A 23,235-nucleotide genomic window follows, 5' to 3' on the forward strand; every position below is an offset into this window, starting at 1 on the left:
TACTCTATTTACATGGTTTTCAAGGGTCCTGGCATAAAGGATCTTACTGGAATAAAATAAGGTTATTTCAGGATTCCTCACCCTTGGCGTTGTTGACATTTGCGCTGGGTAATTCTTTGCTGTGGGTGCTGCCCTGTGCTCTCTGGGATACTTAGCAGCATCCCTGGCCTCCACCACTCGATGCCAGTAGCATGTCCCAAATTGGGACAATCAGAAATGCCCCAGACATTGTCACATGTCCATGGGGAACAAATTTCCCCAGTTGAGAACCACCGAGTTGTCAAATACTTGGGGAAGTTAGGTGTTCTCAGGCACCCCTGGCCGGCATCTCTCTTAAATCCAGGGGTCCCTGTTCCCCGGGAAGAGGGGCTCAGCACTCACAGAGTGTTGTTTGTGTCTTTCAGCTGACATCGGTTTTAACTTCCTCAACCACCTGCTGGATCTCTTCTGGTCCAACCCCGCCAAATTTGATTACCTCAACCCCAACACCCAGGACAGCAGCGGGAACACGCTGATGCACCTGCTCTTCCAGAGGGGCACGCTGAAGCGCATGAAGAAGCTGCTAGACCTGCTCGCCAAGTTTGACATCAACTTCAACCTGAAGAACAAAGAGGGCAAAGACGCACGGCACCGGATTAAGAAGAACGCCCCTCTGCTCTTGGCCTGGAACAAAGCTGTGGCGGAGAGCCGGCGGAGGAGCCGGCAGGACCCCACTGCCCACTCGGGGAAGGTCCCAAAGAATGCTGTCCCTGGTCAGACGGCTCAGCTCAAGTCCCAGGTTCCATCTGATTCGCTGCTGTGCGGTGACCCTGACAGACCCCTGCCCGAAGGGGCCGTGGTTCCTGACAGCTGGGAGACTCTCTCGGACGCCCAGATGGCGAGGCAGGAGTCTGGAGTGGCCAGGCCCTGTTCTCAGAGGGACCGCCTTGTGCAGCACATCATGCGCCTGATCGAGAAGGTTGAACTGGACATGTCCCTCCCGGAGGACTGTCCTCAGGACTCCAAGCCCCTGGAGATAGGAGCTGTCACAGAAACGAAGAAGGAGGAGCTCCAGCGAACCCTGGGGGTGGGGGGCTCTGACTGTGGTGGAAACAGCCCCGCTGTCCCTGAGGCCGGGGGTGGACACGCTCAGGCGGGCCTCGGGACTTCACAGCTCATGCCCACTGGTCACAGAGGCGGGGAGGACACTGGCGATCAGGATAGCTGTCAGGAGGTGGAGGCCTGCCTCCAGGACTTCGAGAACATGACCTGGGAGATCGAGTGTACCTCTGAGATGCTGAAGAAGCTGTCCAGTAAGGTGATGACCAAGGTCATGAAGAAGAAAATCATCCTAACCATCCATCAGCTAGGGAACGGCGAGTGGACGCAGGGCCTGCAGAAGCGGCTGAAGCACCTGAAAGGAAACATCCAGCTCTTCGAGGCCAAGCTGGACAAAGGGGCCCGGATGCTATGGGAGCTTGCCATCGACTTCTCCCCTCGATGCAGCGAGAACCCTGAGAAGATAATCACCACAGAGCGGAGCTCACACCCCATGGAGAAGTCGGGGCGGGTCTACACAGAAATCATCCGGATCTGGGACATCGTCCTAGATCATGGCAAGCTAACGGACTCCATCCGGGCCATCTGCAGCGCCTACAACCGCGGCCTATCCTGCATCCTGCGGAAGAAGCTGAGGGGCATCAACAAAGGCCAGGTGTCGGCCAACATGAGAATCCGAAAGCGGATACCCCGCTGCTACGTGGAGGACACGGAGGCGGAGAAGGGCAGGGTGCCCGTGGAGCCCCAGTACTTCCCCCCGGCCAGCGCGGTGCAGACCGAGTACAACGTCATGAAGTTCCACAGCTTCAGCTCCAACATGGCCTTCAACATCCTCAACGACATGACGGCGACAGTGGAGTACCCCTTCCGGGTGGGCGAGCTCGAGTACGCCGTGATCCACCTCAACCCCCGGCCGCTGGAGCCCATCATCCTGATCGGGCGGAGCGGCACCGGGAAGACGACGTGCTGCTTGTACCGGCTCTGGAAGAAATTCCACATCTACTGGGAGAAAGCCGAGCAGGCGGGAAGCCCGCTGCTGGCCAAGCAGGTCTGGCTGAAGAGAAGGTTGGAAGTGGAACCCAGAAAGGAGGGTCCCGGTGGGGAGGAGGAGGAGGAGAAGGAGGAGGACGAGGAAGAGGAAGGTTCCATCGAAGTGGAGACAGTGGACAGTATAGATGAGGAGCAGGAGAGCGGAGCCTGTGCAGGGACAGCCACTGAGGACCCTGGGGGGCCCAGCCAGGTGGCAGAAGTATGTGCCCCAGAAGGTCCCCAGCAGCTGGAGCATTTACACCAGATCTTTGTGACCAAGAACCACGTGCTGTGCCAGGAGGTGCAGAGGAATTTCATTGAGCTTTCCAAGTCCGCCAAGGCCACCAGCCACTACAAACCCTTGGAACCCAATGTCCACAAACTCCAGGACCTGAGGGACGAGAACTTCCCTCTGTTTGTCACTTCCAAGCAGCTGCTCCTCCTGCTTGATGCTTCTCTGCCCAAACCATTTTTTCTGAGAAATGAAGATGGCAGCTTAAAGAGAACCATCGTTGGGTGGTCCACGCAGGAGGAGCTGACCATCCCCAACTGGCAGGAGGAGGAGGAGGAGGCTGAGGGGGATGGGGACAACGTCGAGGAGGATAAGGTTGCAGAAACACGTTCGTGTGACGTTGACCCCCGGGTGTACGTGACATTTGAGGTGTTCACCAATGAAATATGGCCCAGAATGCACAAAGGGAAAACCTCCTACAACCCTGCACTGATTTGGAAAGAAATAAAATCTTTTTTGAAGGGGTCTTTTGAGGCCCTCAGCAGCCCCGAGGGGAGACTCACGGAAGAAGAGTATAAGAAATTAGGGAGGAAGCGGTCCCCCAATTTCAAGGAAGACCGGAGCGAGATCTACAATCTCTTCTGCCTGTATCAGCAGATCAGGTCCCAGAAGGGCTATTTTGATGAAGAGGATGTTCTGTTCAACCTGTCCCGGAGGCTGTCGAAGCTCAAGGTGCTTCCGTGGTCCATCCACGAGCTCTATGGTGATGAGATTCAGGACTTCACGCAGGCTGAGCTCGCGCTGCTGATGAAATGCATCAATGACCCCAATGCCATGTTCCTCACCGGGGACACGGCCCAGAGCATCATGAAGGGCGTGGCCTTCCGCTTCAGCGACCTGCGCTCTCTGTTCCACTACGCCAGCAGAAGCACCGGGGACAAGCAGTGTGCTGTCCGGAAGCCCAAGAAGATCCACCAGCTGTACCAGAACTACAGGTCCCATTCGGGTATGTCCAGAGCTCGGACTCACCTACGAGAGAGGTGCTTGGGAACTGGCCTTGGGCTGCTTTGGAAGCTGTGGCCTAGCTTTTTTTTTTTCTTTTTTAATGTATTTTTTATTGATATCAGGAAAGGAGAGGGAGATAGAGATAGAAACGTCAATGATGAGAGAGAATCATTGACGGGCTGCCTCCTGCACGACCCCTACAAGGGATCGAGCCCGCAATCTGGGCGTGTGCCCTGACTGGGAATGGAATCATGACCTCCTGGTTCATAGAATGACGCTCAACCACTGAGCTATGCTGGCTGGTCTTCTCATGATTTCTTTATATTGTATATCTTAATAAGTATTAGTAAAATTTCCCTTTACTACTTGGTAACAGCAATGGACATATAAGCTCATTTCGTGGTCATCTACCAAGAACATAGTGTTCTGTGTGGTGTTAGGCAAAGGGCACATGCGCCTAAGACTAGTGGAGAGACCCAGGGGGATCTGCGTGCATTGGAGCTTCATGTCCTCACAGGTGTTGACTGATTCCTCGGACCTCGGAGTCCCTGTTTGTCACAGTGGGATTATCTGGCCTGTCTCACTGGACAGTCGTGAGGATAAAATGGGGTGATTTCTGTGAATGTGCCTGTTGTATGGTAGCATTCAGTCAGCATCACTGTCACTATTACCTTAAGCTTAGACAAAAAAATGGGACCCAGGGAGAAAGCTCTTCAGAAAACCTTTTCTCCAGCTCTGACAGTGTTTCTTGGTATAGCTCTCTCTCAGCTGGCTATAAACCTGGTGGAAAAGGGCGATGGAGGCCTTGGTTGCAGCCTCAGCTGACCTCCAGCACTGCTGTTACCATGGCAATGTTGTCTCCAGTCCTCTAAGCGGCAATGAGAGGGGACAGGATAAGTCTTGTTTCCTTACCATCTATACTGGCCCCTGATATTCGCATTCTAACAATTCTCATTGTTCAGATTACATTTCTGCCTTGACTCTTCTTTATGAGGCAATTTTCTCTAATGTGAATGTAGGTCAGGAATGAGATTCTACGAAACCTCTGCCTTCATCTACTGTGCCTGGAGTAAGAACGGCGCAGGGCCAAAGTGATCATCTAATGAGAACTGGAGATTGGCTTGCAATTATATGTATTATCAGGACCAGTACTGCTTCTCAGGAAAAAACTCCCACACAAAACCCCCAAATCCCAGCCATTTTGTGATGTTGTTCATGTATTGGACTTGTATTTTCTGTTTTATCCCAGGAATCCTCAATCTGGCCTCAGGAGTAGTGGATTTACTTCAGTTCTATTTCCCAGAATCTTTCGATCGCCTTCCAAGGGATTCTGGCCTCTTTGATGGCCCCAAACCAACGGTCCTGGAGTCTTGTAGTGTAAGCGACTTAGCAATTTTGCTCCGAGGGAACAAGAGGAAAACCCAGCCCATTGAATTTGGGGCCCACCAGGTGAGCTTCTTGGGATTGTTTTGAAATAAAAGGCAGTTTGCAATTGAAAAAAAGGTTTGAGAGGCTAAATTAATTCTACAGGGTAGAATTCAATAGCCCTTCTCCCAGGGTGGGTAAATTTCAGAGATGGGTGAGTGACTAATTGTTACTAATACTTCCACTAGCCTGGTCAACCAAGTCCATGCTGGCTACTTCTTAGTCACATTACTGCCTCCTATAGAAAAGGACTGAGGTTCAGCTGATTTTTCTTTGTAGAATTTGATGTTTTTTTTCCTCCTATCTCCCTTTTCTTTTTCTAGGTGATCCTTGTAGCCAATGAAATGGCAAAGGAGAAAATTCCAGAAGAACTGGGGTTAGCGCTTGTGCTAACAGTTTATGAAGCAAAAGGCTTAGAATTTGATGATGTCCTCCTTTATAACTTCTTTACTGATTCCGAGGTATGTCATACTGACTTCTTTTCACACAATGCATGTGTATGTGTGAGTTACCCTGCCACTCTGGGAAAGAGAATTTGGAGCTGATAGAAGAGAGTTTGCCAAAGGTGCCTGTTTCTGTTTTGGAGTATCATCCCTTTAGTGTGGGGCTTGGAGTGTTTGATGTGGGTTTTGACAGTGGCTATGAGTTGTTTCACAGTGTGTTATGGGCTGGTTCCCGCACTTCTTTATTTTCTTGTATTCACCTTCTTCTAAATGCCTGGTACCCAAGTGCCAGCTGCCAGTTTTCACTAGCTACCATTATCCTTGACTCCCAAGGATGCTCAAGTTGGAGTGAGCTCTAAGGAGAGCTTTACAAGTGAAGGCAAGGGTAGCAGTGTCCACCCAATGAGGACAGAACTGGGCAAGGTCAATCCATAGAGAGAGACAACTCCAGGAAGACAAATGAGGCTTGGTTCCTGCCCATTGGATCAGGTAATGCGGGGGACGAGAACAGCCGCCTGCCTGGGGGCTCCCTTCTGGCATGGCTTCGCCACCACTGCTTGCCACCCATGCAGACAATGGCAGCAAGAGTGTCCCCAGATTGACCCCCATTGACCTCTGTGCCAGCTCATTGCTTTGACTTGATGGTCTTTCTCAGCGCATTATGGGTAGAGCCACTAACTCAAGACCACTGTCCTTGGTTTTCTAGCCACTGATTTCTCTTCGTCACTGTCTTTGGTGGGGACTCAGGCTGGCTGCTGACTGTGCTGTGGGTCTCCTTTGGGGACTTAGCTGGCTGTGCCCTGGTCCCTGTTGCAGACTTCCACTGCACATGGCGCATGCTCGGAAGGGCTGTTTCCATAGCCAATTCAGGAGCACTGCTAGCTTTGACACTTTAAAATCTGCCCCAGAATTTGACCCTTTACATGGAATCCTTACTCTTTTTGTGATCTTTGAAAAAAATGTCATGTTTGACTTGATAATACCTATACCTAAGGTTGCCATGGGTGCTTTACAGTTTGTGAAATACCTTTTGAATGCATTGCCTCACTTTATCTCCCACCAGCCCTCTGGGGTTGTGTGTATTTTTATTACCCTAATTTTGCAGATAAGGCTGAGTGTCATGGAAATGAAGTCAATTGCCTATATTGATAATATAAGTGGCAGAGCCTAGACATGAACTCAGACGCTTTGAGTTCTAAATGTCACTGTACTCCCTTCCTTTTAAAGCCCTGCATGCAAATCAGCTTCTAGAACCTTCCACAATGAGTGTATCTTTGCCATACCTTAAGTGCATTCCTTTTCTGTTGACTTTTGCTAATAAAATCAGATGCACTCGCATTAACCCTGGAACCATTTTTAATCTCTGAGGACTAACTTTTTTTTCTCATAATACATCCATTGGTCATGGTTGGACCGAGGCTCTCCTAAAGAGGAAGGGGTAAGAGTTTGTTGTTCCTGTCCTTTATTAAGTGCCAGTTGTGTGCTTGTGCCAGTGAGAAGCTCAAGGAGCTCTGGGCTTATGGATCTGTAGCTTGTGGTCGCCTCTGTTTGTGAAAGAAAAACCCAGTGATTGTCTCACTTTGATCCTGGAAATGGCAAAGGCCCGCGATACCTTGACCCTATGGTCCCACCAGTGGCTCAGTGAGTTGCACGAAATTAAAACAATCACAAGTGGAATCTTTTGGTAACATCCACTCCCTCCTTTGTGCACAGTAAGACTTATAGAAAGACCTCTGATGTGCTTCCCAAGGTACCAGGCAATGTAATTCTGCATTCCCAGAATAGAGCACACCCTTAGTCTGTCATTTACAACCTCAAGATCCCAACGTGTGCATCAGCATGTGAGAGGAAATGCTTTAATCAAAAGCAGAGGAAAGACAAGGATCACATAAGTCCCCAGTCGCCTGTGGGCTGGCTGCACAAGTGGGGTTTCTTTCGGGGTGACTGGCAGAAGGCTGTTGAATAGTAATTGCTGTTTGAGATGGGGGACTGTGGAGGGCTCCTCCCCATCCCTGGCCTCTTCTTCCACCCATTCTGGCTGATGTTTCTGCAGGCACTCCCTTTGCAGAACCTGCCACTTGGGTGAGCATGCGTGTGTGCGCATATGTGCGTGTGTGTGCGTGCATGTGTGAGGGGGTTCTTACTGCCCTGATTTGTGAGTTTTCTCTCTAGAAGATTTACTGTTTACCTGTTCAGCCACAGGTCATCAGGGCCATCTCCTGAGATGGGGAAGGAACCAGAGAATGTTACACCAAGTCCTTCTGTAGGATTTCGCCTCAGTTTGGGGAGGGGCAGTCATTCTCCCAGTCACCCCGAAATTCTCCTCCTGTGGGGACTTGGAAGGGTGCCTGCCATTTATATTCTGCCCCAGTGGGGAGTCCTTTCCTTCACAATCCTGTGCAAATAGGACAGGAAGGACTTCAATAACCACAACCTTTGTGGGTTGCAGGCCTCGCAGTGGAACGGTAGGCTTGCAGTAGAAACAGAGCCTTGTTCCTTCACAGTGATGAGTCCCAGTAGAAGCTGGGAGATTGAAAGGCTTCTTGCTTTATTGCCAGAAGTGCTGCAGGCCTGTGGTCTTGTGTCTTTGTGCACAAATGCACGGACTCACTTTTAAAAGGCTTTGTCTCGAAAGTCGAATGTGTTTTATTCATGGAAACAGTTGTCAGGTGCCATGCGAGCAGCTTTTCTTCCCATTTAGCGGTTCTAAAATGTATTGTGCTTCACCAGCCCTTCCAAGGCCAGCCAGTCTGCACCCCATGCTGTCTGCTGGGAGGCCCTCCCAAATGTCAAGCATATATGTCTCTGCCTGCTTTCCTTGGCAGACAGTTCGGTCGTGTAAACAGCTTTACAGAGAGGACAGTCATAATATGCCCTGAGAGGTTTTCGTAACTTCCAGCTACTTAAATAATTACATGACTCACATCTCTTTTCAGAACCTGGTGATTAATTCCATAATTGCTTACTAGCATAACCATTCTTATTTAAGAGATAGTGTTTAAAGCATTTAACCTGAAGTTTATATAGTTTAAGTCATGGATTAACTGACAAGAGGCAATGAGCAGTATCCACTCCATTTTACCTTGAAGATACACAGGTGGCAAGTAGCACCACTTTAGGAAAAGCAAAGCAAAGTCTAGGTGAGTCAACAAGCTACTCTCACAAGTCACAGTACAGTATGAAATCTGAAATGTCGTAGGAATTCTGGACTCTAAATACTGCATGTGACCTGGGTACTTTAGCCATACAGGGTCTGCAAACCATGCCCCCAGGGCCCAAATCCAGTCCACTGACATTTTCGAATGGTCTGTGGGCTAGAATGGTATTTACATATTTTAAAATGGTAAGAAAAAACAATTAAAAGGAAAGTAACATTACGTGGCACATGAAAATGATATTAAATTCAATTTTAGTTTTAAAAAATACATTTTATTAGAAAACACCATGCCCATTAATTTACATATTGACCGTAACTGCTTTGGTACTGCAGTAGCAGAGTTGAGTAGTAGCAAGAGAGACCATAGGACTCACAAAGCCAAATATTTATTTTCTGACCCTTTATTTTTTATTTATTTATTTATTTATTTTTTTTAAAATATATTTTATTGATTTTTCACAGAGAGGAAGGGAGAGAGATAGAGAGTTAGAAACATCGATGAGAGAGAAACATCGACCAGCTGCCTCCTGCACATCTCCTACTGGGGTTGTGCCCGCAACCAAGGTACATGCCCTTGACCGGAATCGAACCTGGGACCTTTCAGTCCGCAGGCCGACGCTCTATCCACCGAGCCAAACCGGTTTCGGCATTTTCTGACCCTTTAGAGAGAAAAAAATGCCCATTCATAGTCTACAGAGTCAGTAAGGTTTGAGTTTACATAAAGGGGAAAACTGGCTAAAATATTGAACTCTTTATCAGCCATAGTATTAGATACTCACCATTAATGATCTGCTTTTATTTTCCCAACAAACTTGGGTAGTTCTAGCATTCTCATTTTATAGAGCAGGAGAATGAGATCAAGAAGAGACAAACGGTTTGTCCAAGATCAGGTAGCTAATAAGTGAAAGGACTGAGATATGAATTTGTTCTGTCTGAGCTCAGAGTTTACCTTGAACCATGTACCTCACAGCTCTGGAATATTCTTCCATCCTCGGTGAATAAGTTAGTTAGAAAATGCTGCCTCATGTGTTTTAGCAGCTGACCTTAAGTGGCATCTTTTAAACATGTAGTGAAAAGAGGCGAGGACACTGGGCTCCTTTCGCCATGCTGCCTGTCGGAATTCTTCCAACAAGAACTTCTTGGGCCCTTGGCATTCCTCTGGAAGTGGGCACAAGTGCCTGGCTTCCCAGCTGTCCTGACCACATCTACGGGAGACTTCCTGGAAGCTTCCCTGACCCCTGCCTGCGCAACCTGAGACCCAGCCCATCATTTGGAGGCATAGGATGGCCCCCTCCTCCTAGCTGGGGCTGATGGCCTGGTCCCCAGGCCAGGAAAAGGGGGGCTCAATTCTCCATGAGGCTCGGGGTGGCTGTGTGTAGAGTTGGAAAGCATGTTCCGTTGGTCTTTAATCTGTCCTTGTTGTTCAGGCTTACAAGGAATGGAAGATCATTTCCTCGTTTACACCTTCATCACCCGACTCCAGGGAGACAAGCGGGCCACTGATTGACGTGCCCCTGGACAAACCCAGCTCCTCTCAGGGTCGCTCTCTGGTGAATCCAGAAATGTACAAGGTGATTTTCTGCCATTTGTCCACACAGGTATTTGACAGGGAGCCAGTGACCAAGGCTGGGATGAGAAGATGAGATTGAAGATGGACGCTTGCTTTTGGCTCTTCCCAAACATCAGTCCTGGGGAGTGGAGGCAGGCGAGGGAGCGGCAGGGGTACCCGTGTCCGAAAAGTCCCTGCTCTCAGCAGAACCGGGCCTGATGGGTGGGCACTGAGAAAGTGGAGGAGGTGGTTGTACCTTCTGTTCCCCTCAGGAACTGTTCAGAAATTTTGATGTTGCTGATGGCAACTCAGAAGTGAAGTCCAGAATCCTAGTTCGTGGAGGCTGTTGTTCAGCAGCCTTGACTGTTAAGGGGCCTGGCTTTCCTTGCCCTTCACATCTCAGCTAGGTCACTGAGGAGGCAAAGCTGAAAAGTCCCATGGAATTCCTCACTGAGGGGTAATGGGGAACTCAAGAAAGTGAGGGTGACATCACCGAAAATTGAACCAGCAAAACCAAAACCTACTTTCTCTTCAAGTACAATCCTAGTTTTATGTCTCAAAGTATAAGACAAACAAAATAGCAGCTATCAGGTTATTTCTGTAAATGCCTCGAAGGCTCTTGGAAATACAAGTTAAATCCCCTAAGCTTTGCAAACTTCTAGGTAGCCACTAATCTGTTGTTGTCTTGAAAGATGCACTATTTAATCAAGTAGACCGTCCCTGGTCCAAGTCATAATCACCTTGCAGCTACAGTGCTCAGTCATGGGGTCAGTGATGGGTAATTTAGTACTTGAATGGTTATAATAGAAGTGTAGGACTGGTTTAATTTTTAAAAATAAGTTACAGTCATTGTGTAAGATATGACCATTGGGGTAAACGGAATGGAAGGTATATGGGACCTCACTACTATCTTTTTCTTAAAAATATATTTTTATTGATTTCAGAGAGGAAGAAAGAGGAGGGAGGGAGAGAGAGAGGGAGAGAGAGAGAGAAAAAAAAAGAGAGAGAGAGAGAGAGAAACATCAATGAGAATCATTGATCAGCTGCCTCCTGTACACCCCCTACTGGGAATCAAGCCTGCAATCTGGGCATGTGCCCTGGCTGGGAATTGAAGCGTGACCTCCTGGTTCAAGGTTGACGCTCAACCACTGAACCACACTGGCAGGGCTCTCTGTACTATCTTTTTAACTTCCTATGAATCTATAATTTATTTTGAAAGATAAAACTACCGTATATTCAAGGGAGGTGCTGAACTAATGTGTACTCCCTGCTGGAGCTGTGTTGATCAGTGCTGAGACCACAGTGAGCTCCTCATTCCTCATCGCCTTGCTGGCCTTCTCTATAATTTACTTCCTGTATTTCTCCAGAATCAGAGTTAGCCCACTGAAGTGTGTCACCTTGTAGCTCTAGACACAAGACTTATGGCCTCTGTCCTTATCCCACCTTTAGCTCCTCAACGGAGAACTGAAGCAGCTGTACACAGCCATCACCCGGGCTCGTGCCAATCTCTGGATCTTCGATGAAAACCCGGAGAAGCGGGCCCCTGCTTTTAAATATTTCATTCGAAGAAATTTTGTCCAAGTTGTGAAGACAGATGAAAATAAAGGTAAGATCTCATTAACATATTCTGTCTGTGGGATAGAAAGTGTGTTACTCCCACTGGTTCTTAGGGTCAGGTATAAAGGGCATAGATTTTGAGATCTCTCTATTCATTTATTGGTAAAGTGTGATGGGCAGTGTGTTGTAATGGGATTGGGAGGGTTAACTCCTTTAGGGAAGATCTTTTATTTGTCCTTCACCAGTGAGGGCCATGGTCAAGGGTTAGAGGAGATAGGCTCTTTTGGGAGAATACAAATTGTTCTGGGCTTTTGGATAGTTGATTGGCAATTTCTATAAAAATAAAGAATGAGCATAGCTTCTGACCCAGTAATTCCACTCTAGGAATCTATCCTAGGATATTCTTGTATAAAATCTCAAAGATACATGAACAAGAGTGCTCATCACAGCCCTGTTTATAATGATAAGAAGCTAAAAACGACCTGTGTGTCCCCCAGTGTGAAACCATTCACAGTGTCTCCTATGGTGCCAAGAGGACTGGTGGGTGTGGAGATGTGGGCACCTCTTCTCAACTTTATGCCCTTCCAGGCTGTTTGCAGTGTTTTCATTTTTTTAAAGAAGAACATTTTCATAATTTACAGAGACTAGTTAATTAAAAAATGGAGTGAAGGTCTCCTGATAGGATAACTCAGGAGAAATAATCAGCCCTGTATAAAGGAGAAAATAGTGGTCTTTCTTGTGGGTTAGTAGTTGAGTTGGCTTGTCCAGGTCTTAGTTAATTTCTCCAAGGACAGGGCCAAGTGCTGGGCTCAGCTGCTGCACAGAGATATTTGCTGGCTTCCTGAGCGTGTTTCAACAAGTTGTATGGAGGCTCTTTCTGGTTACAGCCAATGGCTCAGTTGGGAACCAGAATTAGATGTTCTGTTGTGGGCCCTGACTGTTGGGGTGTAGTGGGAAGAGTCAAAGGCTTAGGTTAACCTAGCGTCTCATTAGTGTTCTCCACCTGTGTAGCCACATGACCTTGTTCAGGTTCCACTTTCTCTCCCTGGACCTTCGCTTCCTCAACTGAAAGGAAAAGGAGTGGGCTAGCCTACTGTGGGCATCCTTAATCTTTCCTGCATGCCATTGTTCTCAAAATCTGTTCAGGCATCCCATTATAAGAGACTGTCAAGATAGGCATTTTACAAATTTAAAAATTCAAAATGAAAAAGGATTACAATTTATTATGTCTTGGTAGCATTAAGAATATGAGGAAATGCCCTGGTTGGTTTGGCTCAGTGGATGGAGTGTCGGGTTCCGGGTGCAATTCCAGTCAACGGCATGTACCTAGGTTGCAGGCTTGATCGCCAGCCCAGTCGGGGCATGTGCGGGAGGCAGCCAATTGATGTGTCTCTCTCACATGATGTTTCTCACTCTCTCTTTCTTCCCACTCCCTTCCACTCTCTCTGAAAATCAATAGAAAAAAATCAATGGAAATAAAGGATTAACCACCCCCCCCCCCCCCCAAAAAAAAGAAAGAACACAAGAAAAGTACAGTCCTAATTGTGTTATAAATAGCACATGGTCAAGTCTTTGAGAACATCTGTCCCCACTGTGCCAGGGAGCTGGGGATGAGTGTAGTGACTGATTCGGGTTTCTTCCACACAGTGCGGCAGTTCACTGGCCTTCTGCAGAGAAACGGCAGCACTTGGCTGTGAGTTAAATGTCACCAGGGCACTGGTAGTGCACACTGAGTCAGAACAAGATGCTGCGGAGTCATCTTTGCACACAGTGCTGTAGGGACAGCAGAGGACCCGCAGGGAGGCGTCAGGCTGCAAGGCTTAAGGCATGGCTGTGCACCTTCTAAACAAAGCTGGCATGACTGCCTGGCTCCCCGGTTGACATCCATTGTCCTGGGTATCTCTGACCCCTTCAGCTCAGATTTGGCTGTCTGCATTGTCCTGGTAGTCACTGTCATCATGTGCTTGATGAAGCTGTGGCTCAGACCCGCAGAATGCTGCCCATTCCTGGTGTTGCTCAGGGGGCGGGGGGTGGGGGAGCGATACCCTCACCAGCAGGCTAGTAAGGCTAACAGGTGGGTCTGACAGCGGGTGGTTATAACAGTCTATGTTCACCAAGGGAGTGTCATACTGCTCAGTATGAGTGCACATTTGGGAACACTGTGAAATCCCATCACCTTGTCCCTTGCTAAAGTCTCGACATGTGAGTTTGCTAAGAGGTACATGGCTTTGGATTTTCTTTTTTAAAAAATTTTTTTAACATATTTTATTGATTTTTTACAGAGAGGAAGGGAGAGAGATAGAGAGTTAGAAACATCGATGAGAGAGAAACATTGATCAGCTGCCTCCTGCACATCTCCTACTGGGGATGTGCCCGCAACCCAGGTACATGCCCTTGACCAGAATCGAACCCGGGACCTTTCAGTCCGCAGGCCGACGCTCTATCCACTGAGCCAAACCGGTTTCAGCGGCTTTGAATTTTCAAGGAGTAATTAGAATTGCTACCTGTCTTCTAATCCATAGTCATAGAAAAGGAAGGTAGGGCCAACCAAGTTCAAAAACCAAAAAATATATTTTCTACCGCCATCCTCTCCTTCCAAAACCCACAACAACCGGGCCTGGTAAGCTATAATATATCTTTAAATGAATGCCAGAAAGACAATGCAGATGTATTCTTTTGCTAGGGGTGCCATAATAAAATATCACAGATGAGGTGGTTTATACACCAGAAACTTATTTTCTCACAGTTCCCAAGGTTAGAAGTTCAAGATCAAGCTGTCAGCAGGTTTGGCTTCTTGTGAGGCCTCTCTTTCTGGCTGCCAGGTGGCCTTTCCTCTCTGTGAGCCCCTGGCATCAATCTCCTTTTTTTTTTTTTTTTATAAGGACACCAGTTGGATTGGTTCCGGGCCTACCAGAACAGCCTCATTTAGGCCCAATTTCCAAATATAGTCACATTCTGAAGTACTAGGTTAGGGCTTCAATGTTTAAATTTTCAGGGGTCGGTGAAGGGGAGGACAAAATTCATCCCTGAAAAACAGGTTTAAGTGAACAAATGCCCAGAGAAGCAAATTTACTTTTCTTTTTCATTTTAGACTTTGATGATAGCATGTTTGTTAAGACCTCAACTGCTAAGGAGTGGATTGCACAAGGGGAATACTATGCCAAACATCAGTGCTGGAAGGTAAGGGGCTGGGCCAGGAGGCTGGGGAAGTCTTGGTGACCGGTAGCCTCACCGGCATGTCTCTTACCATCATGTTTCCCACCAGGACAGGGTGGGGGTGATGGTGCTTGTGCCACTTCCTGCAACATCAAGTCACCCCTGGATGAGGGGAGTTCCCTGTCATACTCCTTCCCTGATGCAACCATGGCAGCCCTTCATTTTGGCCAAGGGCCAGCGTGTGCTGATACAAAAATGGAAGGTTTTTGCCCCACCAAGGAACACTGCTGGTTATTTTCTTTCCCTCCTGTGTTCTGTGCTTAAAAGCTTTTGCTGCAAACATGTGACAACTTTTTTATCCTCACCTGAGGATGTGTGTATTAATTTTAGAGAAAGAAGAAGGGAGAGAGAGAGAGCCCGAGAGAAACATTGATATGAAAGACAAACATTGATCAGTTGCCTCCCCTCTGTGCCCTGTCTGGGGATCAAACCCGGAACCTTTCGGTGGATGAGTTCCAAACAACTGAACCACCCAGCCAGGGCAATCAAAAGACATTTTAAAACAGTAATAGATTAGTCCTTTTTTTTTTTAAGTTGATCAGACATAGACTTCACTGCCCATTTGAGTCTGATGGGCATAGGTTAAGCTTTTTCACTAGACTGAGCTGACTGATTTCTAGCCACAGGACATCTTAGTGAGCCTGAGCAGTGTTCTTCTGAGAAATGGTATCACTGGCAGTCCTCTCAAAATACTGAACCAGCTTAAAGGGCCCCATCCTTTTCCCCACTGTCATTATCCCTCCAGATCACATGATCTCGGGTGGGGCACCATTGAATGTGTGTCTGCTGTGATGCAGTGTTAATGACGTCTTCACCTGCAGGTCACAGACACCTCAGCTCAACCAAGTCCACATGGGCCCAGTCTTATTCCATCTGCTCCTTGTGTCACCTGCAGCTTGTCTGCGATGTCCTCCTCATGGTCACATGATGGCTGTGGCAGTGCCAACCATCTCAGCAGCATCCCAAGCAGGAAGGAAGGGCAGGCACTTTCTTCTCCTGGGTCTCTTTTTTAGCACGAAGTCCCCAGTGGACTTCTCCTTACATCTCATTGGTTACTACTCAGTCACATGCCCATGCCTGGCTCTATTGGAGTCTGGGAGAGCTATCCCATCTGGCCTTTCATGGGAGGCAGGTTCTGCCATTAGGCAAGAAAGGTAGGAGTGGGTGTGGGTGAGTGACAACAGGGTCGGCCACCACAGGCATGGCCGCACAGAAAGGCACGTTTCCCTCAGATCTGGCTCCCGCAGGCACCCGGAGTGCCCCGTGCTTGCAGGTGCGGGCAGTGCTTCCTGAGAGATCACCGGAACTGAGCCTGGGCCAGAGCACGGCTTTTCCTTCCCACGCCTCCGCGCTCATGCTAGGCTTGGTCCAGCTCCTCACACGTTACCGGAAAAGTGCCTGCAGTTTCTCTTGCTAATCCCGAAGAAATGTTCCGAGACAATGATTTCTCTGAAGAGCTTGTCCTGCCGCTTTAATGATCTTTCTTTTCATTGGAATTTCTTAGCATTGGACCCGAGTGAAGGTACTGGGAAGTGATGAGTGCAATGAAAATACAAGTCAGAGCTTACTGGGAGTCACTGTTGGAGGTGTCTTCCATCTGACATGCCTGGAGAAGGAATTCCAAGAGTTTTCTTTCCCCAAATTCTTAGGAGAATTTTGTCTCCTATGGCAGAGAAAGTGGTTTTAAGTCTACAGCAAGTAAGTCATATGTAGGATTCACCTTTTTCTGCATACCGAACACCCCAAAACTTAAGTGGCTTAAAACAAGTCACTTAGGCAGCTCACAGCTCTGTGGGTTTGTAAAGCTGAGTCTAGCTGAGTAGTTCTGGTCTCAGCTGGGGGCCTCACGTGTCTGGACGCAGCTGCCAGGTGGCAAGCAGGTTGCTTCCGGCTCTCGGCTCAGGTGATGGGGTGACGGGGTTCCTGGATCACATGCCCTTCAGCCTCCAGCAGGCCAACCTGGGCTGGTTCATATGACGCCTGAGCAGGGTTCAAAAAGGGCAGCAGACACACTCAGTCCTCCTGAGGCCTGGCCTGGATTGCTCCAGTGTCGCTTCCCTGTGTCCTGCTGGCCAAGCAAGTCACAGCTGAGATCAGAAGGGCGGGGACAGGGGCAGCCTTTATAATGGGAGAAGGTGCAGGGTTATTTGATAAAAGGGCGTGGACAGATACAGGGAGGAATGAAGGACTGTGGCCACTCTTGAATCCCAAGGGGTGAGAAAACAGAATTTGCACTGTTGGGCGTATCTGGAAAGTATTTTCGTAAATATGTAGTCTTTAGCTGCAGAAGTCTTTTTAGGGGAGCCAGCACAGATGAGAATGTTATAAAAAGCCTTCTCCTCTCCGATTTTATTTAGACTCCGCTAAAGGACTTAAGGACTCAGGTGGTTTATTGAGTTTCTGGCTGCCTGTCAGTGAATGTTCCAGAACCACTGTACAAATGAGAACTGCTTGAGATTCATTCCTTCAACAGATTCCTATTAAGCTAGGGGCCAATATTGTGTTTAGGTAGTGGGGATATGATGATGAGCGAGGCAGGCAAACAGAAGATTGCACTGTCCCAGCTGTTGCAGATGTCAGGGGTGAGAGACCAGTTGCCCCCAGAACGACCTGTCCTGGACAGGGAAAGCTTCTTCGAGTAAGGGAGTGTTGAGCTGAGACCTATGGGATGAATGAAGTTAACCAGGCAGAGAAGGGATGGAAGAACATCTCAATCGGGAACAGTATGTGCAAAGGCCCTGTGGTGGGAAGGGGTATGGCACAGATCACAGGAATAAAAGGAAGCCAGCCCAGTTGGGGCAGCAAAGAGCTTGAGCAAAAGAGATGCCATCCTGTCCATTTTATCAGCAAGTGCCACTTAACCCTTCCCTTGCCCATGAGGCCCAATCTCGACCTGTTGGGCAGAATGTGAATTTTCTGCCCCTGTAACCTGGGCTTGCAGACATGGTGTCAGCATTTCGGTTGCAGAACAGCAGCTTTCTGCTGGCAGGGATCAGGCTGCAGGCTGACTCCCCTGTGACACTTGTCTGCCCACCTTCTGTTTGGTTTACACAGATCTGCATGTCCCAGATCTGTTAGGTTGTGGGGATATGATGATGGTACTGTCTCTATCCCCATTTCTACCCCCAGTGGGTGCACTGAGGCTGTTCCGCCAACACCACCAGTTAGCCGTTACAGTTACCAACCGGGGAGAACCTGTGTTGAGCCCAGAAAAGCCACGGTGTGCCTTTGGGCCAATTACTCTGTGTCTCTTACCTGAAGTTGCTACTCTGTACAAGAGAAGGATGTAACCTCTCATGCGTGACTGTTGGATGATTAACAGAGGGTGTTATGATGGTGGCCTGTAAAAGTATGCACTGTGTACCCTTTCCATGGCTGCCGGGTACTTCGAGAAGGAACCTTTGAGTGTGAAGTGTTAGCCGGTAACACTATTGGACTTGATCCTTGGAGGCTGTTTTCTTTAGCTCACCAGCACCTTCCTCTCCTCCCTCTCAGATTGGGCTGGGGTGAGCCTCATGTTTTGTCAGCTCAGACACTCTGGTTCTGTTGGTCACCTCCATTCCCTTGCAGGGAATCAAAACCTTTCGCCTTTTCCAGGTTGCAGCCAAGTGTTACCAGAAAGGAGGTGCGTTTGAGAAGGAGAAACTGGCCCTGGCCCACAACACCGCCCTGAACATGAAATCCAAGAAAGTCAGCCCCAAGTAAGAGCCTCGGTCCTTTCAGGTTTGCTGTGGTGAGCTCAGCAGGTAAATACATTGGTGTTAGGTCAACGTCCCATGGAAACTCTGTTTTGTTTCCCCCTCACAGGGAAAAGCAGATGGAGTACTTGGAACTGGCTAAGACCTATTTGGAATGCAATGAGCCAAAGCTGTCCCTTAAGTGTCTGAGCTACGCCAAGGAGTTCCAGCTCTCCGCTCAGCTGTGCGAGAGGCTGGGGAAGGTACAGTCTGGCCCATGGCTGCTCCTGGGAAAACTGGGCTCCCTGTGAGCAGATGGGGGACGGGGGGAGCATCTGCCTTTCTTGCTTGAGGAAGGGGCTCCAGTCCTCCAAAGAGGGAGAGGTTGGCCTTGTCCACTCTAGGATAGTCCTTCTTCCTCCATTTGCACAAATGTTCAGAGGGCTCCAAGGATACGCACGTGTGTGTGTGTGTGTGTGTGTGTGTGTGTGTGTGTTCATGTCTGTGGGAATGTTTGAGACCTGATATTAACCATGGGGAGGCCATATGTTCAAATCAAAGGGAAGACGGGCTTTAGAATATTCCTCTTCTCTTTCTCTGTGTTCGCAGTCTGGCGTCCGTCTGGGTGAACGGCTTGGCATTTGCATGGCGGTTGTTCTGTGTTCCCTGTAATTGCTCTAGATCTGCACTGACCATTCTGGCAGCCACTAGCCTCATGTGGCTATTTAGTTTAAAGTTTAAGTTAATTAGAGTGTGAGAAAATTAACAGTCCATTTCCTTAGCCTCACCAGCCACATTTCAAGTGCTCGCGGTTACAGAACATTTCCATTGTTGCAGAGAGCTCTGCTAGACAGACTGCTAGTCTAGGGCACGGCGACTCACAGTGGGCAGCGGGCTGGCCGAGGCCACACACTATGGCTTTTCTGCAACAAGATTGGCACAGAAGATGAAAGTAAGCAGTCAGACACTTTTATATAGCAATTTAGCATTGCTGTGCATCCAACTGGTGATAATTTTCTTAGTGAACATTTTTTATTGAGTTAGAATAGAATATGACATTGTATTAGTTTTAGGTGTACAGCATAGTGATTTGATATATGTACTAGTATATATTGTGAGATGACCACCACCATAGGTTTGATATCACCACACAGAGTTAAGATTTTTTTCTTGTGACGAGAACTTTTAGGATTTACTCCCTTAGCAACTTTCAAATGCATGACAACATTATTGACTATAATCACCATGCTGGAAGTTATGTGATTTGTTTTGATGAATCAGTGGCGATGGATTGGACGTGTAAAACCATTGAGTCCTTCACCGCCGGTTGTCTGAGAAACAGTGCTTTACAGCGTCCGGCTGTGGCTGGTGCATTTGCCCTGGTGGTTACCGCGTCACTCCAGGAGGGAGGTGGGCTTCCATGTCTGTATGTGAAATGCAGTAACTCCTGGATCCTCAGAGCACCCCGAGCATTGGGTGGGGTGGAGGTGGGACCTGCGGGGAAGTTTGAAGTGTGGCTCCCATGCTGCCTGCCCTGCACCATGTTTATTATGGGATGTGACTTAGGATGTGGGGGATGGGGATGGGGATAGGACAGGAATTTCTGTGTGGCTGGAAGTTCTGGGTGCTTAGATTTCAGGAACTAGAATAGTTGACCAACTCTCTGTGTCCTTTAGTCTCTAATGCCATCACCCTCCAATCTCTAATGCCACCACTTGGACCCCAAGCGGTGACAACTGCAGGCCTATGCCTACTGCTTTCCCCTTTTTGCCTACCAGTGCCAGTCATGACTGAGCCAGAGACCCCTTCCTATTTGTCATCTCACCTTCCCAGCCTGCCAAGCTCTGCCTCTGAAAGTGGGGCGGGGGGGACCCAGGCGGCCATAGCACAGCCCACATTCTCCCCTCCAGGACGTCAGTGCCCACAGAGTGTGGAGACCGCCTGCTCCCAGAGCCACAGCCTCCTCCTCCTCTCCACTGCTGCAGGCTTGACCAGAACATTCCAGTAGCTCCAAGCCCCACCCAGGGGAGAGTCTGGGCCCTTTTTTGTTTTGCTCAGGCCCCTTCCTGGAAGAGGATTGGACTCTCAGCCAGCTTCTGGCCTTTGGGGCATCCCACCAAATCACCAGCTTTACTCAAATTGACCAGCTTGGCATCAGCCTTTGTGAGAATCCTTCAGCCACATTGCCTCCCTGCTCCCAGCCCCACGTGTGTGCTCCCTCCTCCCCCACGGAAGAAATGCTTAGGGGGGGCCGTGGGAGTGCGAGATTTCCTTTCAGGGATTCCTCTGCCTTGCCTGCCTCCAGCCTCTCTCCAGAGAGCAACATTGGTTTCCCTGGAAACCTCTCAAAGCCCTTGCTCTGGATGGCAGTGGGGACCCACTCATGGAGCAGAGCCGGCCTAGTGGGGAGCCGCTTCTTAGAGGCATCCCCTCTTTTCTTCAGCTGGGGCCACATTGGCACTATTGGGGCCTTCACTCATACTTAGGGAAATGTTTTCAGAGTAATCAGCATTGTCGAGGAGAGGCAAGGAGACAGCGCGGTTAGATGTACTGGTTATGGAGAGGCAAGGAGCCAGGGCAGTTAGGTGTACTGGTTATGGGGTTTTATTGATGTGGAAGATGGGTCTAAGAGCTCTCAGGTCTGTGCGGTCTCTGGACACAGAGGAGGCTCACACTCAAATCTTATGCATATTTGGGTCCTTCATGGAGCTTGTCGCACTAAGACCCAGCTGAGGTTTATCAGAGGGCCTGGCATGTGTACCTGGTTTTTGTTTTCTCTTTGGACCTCAGGTACAGCAAGTAGAGCTATGAAGTTAAATGTTCAACAAATCCAAGGACCTCTGCTGTGCCAGGCACTGTGGGTGCTCAGCAAGCAGCAGGCGACAAAGCAGGGGCTCTGTCTGCAGAGCTTCCCTCTCTGGTGTGAGGGAGAGATGACACATAAGCCAGTGGAGTGTAAGATGTCAGCGATGGTGAGAGGAGACAGGGTGGTAGGTATTGCTGTTTTAGATAGGGGGTGTCAGGAGCTGACTTTTGAGTGGAGACTCTGAGAACAACTGCTGGAGGGCATGGCAGGCCAAGGATCCCTGCAGGGGTAAGGCCACAGATGGCAGCGTGTGGGCGAGGTTGAAGAACAGCAAGGAAGCCTTTTGGCCAGAGCAGAGCGAGCCAGGTAGAAATGGTAAAATGAGCAAGAGACGAGTGGAAACAAATCATGTAGGGCCTCAGAGTTCATGGTAGGGGACTGGACTTTGTTCACGTGGGGGAAAGGGGGGGCAGAGAAGCCAGTAGAAGGTTTGGATTGGAGGACTGACATGAAGCTAATTATTTGGATGCTCTGTCAAGAGGTCTGTAGGCAGCAAGAGTAGAAGCAGAAATGTCAAGAAAGTCTAGTGGTGGCTGAGGCTGAGATAGGTGGCCTGGATTGCCACCATGGTGATGGAGGTGATGGGAAGGAGTCATATCTGGGAAATGTTGGGAGAGCCAAGCAGGCAGGATTAAGTGATGGGTTGGATGGGGAGTGTGAGAGGGAGAGGAGTGGAATGCTCTTCTGTTGGTGGCAAGCCCACCAATGAACGTGGTATAAGGCCACGCTCGTTCCATTTCATTTTGTTCATCCTCTTCCTCTTCATAGCCAGTCTCCATTCCCATTCTCTTCTTATTGGCAGCCATTCCAGTGCATTTACTATATGTCCTTGTGTGCATGCACAATGGAAGGATAAATAGTAGTATTTTCTGTGCATGTATATTTTAAGCTTATCTAAATACATCTATTCTGTTTTCATTTTTTTTCCACCTCCTGCTATAGTGTTATGTCTGGCCAGGTTGCTGATCACTGATAGTATTCCACAGTGGGCATCTTCAGCATTGCTTATCCATTTCCCTAGTGGTGGACACCCACGTGACCACCAACTCCTGGCTGCCAGACATGGTACTTTAGTGCAGGATCTCTCCTCCAGGTCTGGATGTGATTGGGAGATGTGATGTTAGAAATGAGATTGCTAGCCCCAGGGTATGCATATACTTAGTATCAGCAAGGGAAGGTGAGAGCTTTCCAGAACAGTCATGCCACTTGGTGCCTGTGGGCTCCACATTCAGTGGGTACTGATTTTCTGAATTTTGCAAACCAGATGGTTGGATCTCATATGGTTTTAATTTGCATTTCTCTGATTATTAAGTTTCCCCCACTGTGAACTGCCAGTTTATATCTTTGGCTTAGTTTTCTGTTGTGTTTTTAGGAAAGTCTTTTTTTTTCTTCTTTCTTTTTTTAATGGCTGCAGGAATCCATTTTATGTTCTGACCTGCCTAGTGTAGTACAGTAGCCACTAGCCACATGTGGCAATTAAAATTAATCAAAATTAAATGAAATAAAAAGTCAGCTCCTTGATTGCACTGCCCACATTTCATTGCTCACTATTCACACCTGGTGAGTGGCTGCCATGTTGAATAGCATAGATATGGGACATTTCCATCTTCACAGAAAGGTCGGTTGGACAGTGCTGATCTAGATGTCAGTGTTTTTCTTCTCTCTGTTAATTGTGTTTCACATGTTCATTGTTGAACAGTTTTGATGTAACCAAATCCATCCATTCCTCTCCTGAATGTGTGTTCCGGGTTTTGCTGAAGACCTTCTTTACCTCTCAAGTCACAAGAGATAGTTTCATACATTCCCCCCAATAGCTTTAACCCATCTGGAGCTCCACTTTGTGTATTGTGTATGGTATGAGGTTGGGATTTACATTTATTTTTCTCCCTATAAGGAATTAGTTTTCCCCACATTACCTGTGTTTTAGTCCCCGCCCTCCCCCCCCCCCCCCCAATGGATTCTAACCATTAGCAAGACATATGACTATTTTATTTATCACTCAAGATGTTTGGTTTATTTTTAAGATAAAAAGTTATGTTCT

At 48.3% G+C, this 23,235-nt stretch overlaps 1 protein-coding gene across 3 annotated transcripts in view; it reads left to right on the forward strand.

Annotated features, from left to right (window-relative positions):
• The window catches only part of TRANK1 (tetratricopeptide repeat and ankyrin repeat containing 1), a 100,409-nt gene that overhangs the window by 69,643 nt on the left and 7,531 nt on the right, over positions 1 to 23,235 (forward strand). For all 3 annotated transcript variants that reach the window (XM_070391729.1, XM_070391728.1, XM_070391730.1), the window contains 8 exons: positions 405 to 3,305; positions 4,554 to 4,753; positions 5,053 to 5,190; positions 9,757 to 9,900; positions 11,328 to 11,484; positions 14,527 to 14,615; positions 18,249 to 18,352; positions 18,459 to 18,591. In XM_070391729.1, coding sequence (XP_070247830.1) covers positions 405 to 3,305; positions 4,554 to 4,753; positions 5,053 to 5,190; positions 9,757 to 9,900; positions 11,328 to 11,484; positions 14,527 to 14,615; positions 18,249 to 18,352; positions 18,459 to 18,591 — 3,866 coding nt within the window. The remainder of the gene's footprint in view (positions 1 to 404; positions 3,306 to 4,553; positions 4,754 to 5,052; positions 5,191 to 9,756; positions 9,901 to 11,327; positions 11,485 to 14,526; positions 14,616 to 18,248; positions 18,353 to 18,458; positions 18,592 to 23,235) is intronic.

This window comes from Myotis yumanensis, unplaced genomic scaffold (genome assembly GCF_028538775.1).
Source record: "Myotis yumanensis isolate MYYU_CA2020_CCGP unplaced genomic scaffold, mMyoYum1.0.hap1 SCAF_14, whole genome shotgun sequence".
NCBI lineage: Eukaryota > Metazoa > Chordata > Mammalia > Chiroptera > Vespertilionidae > Myotis > Myotis yumanensis.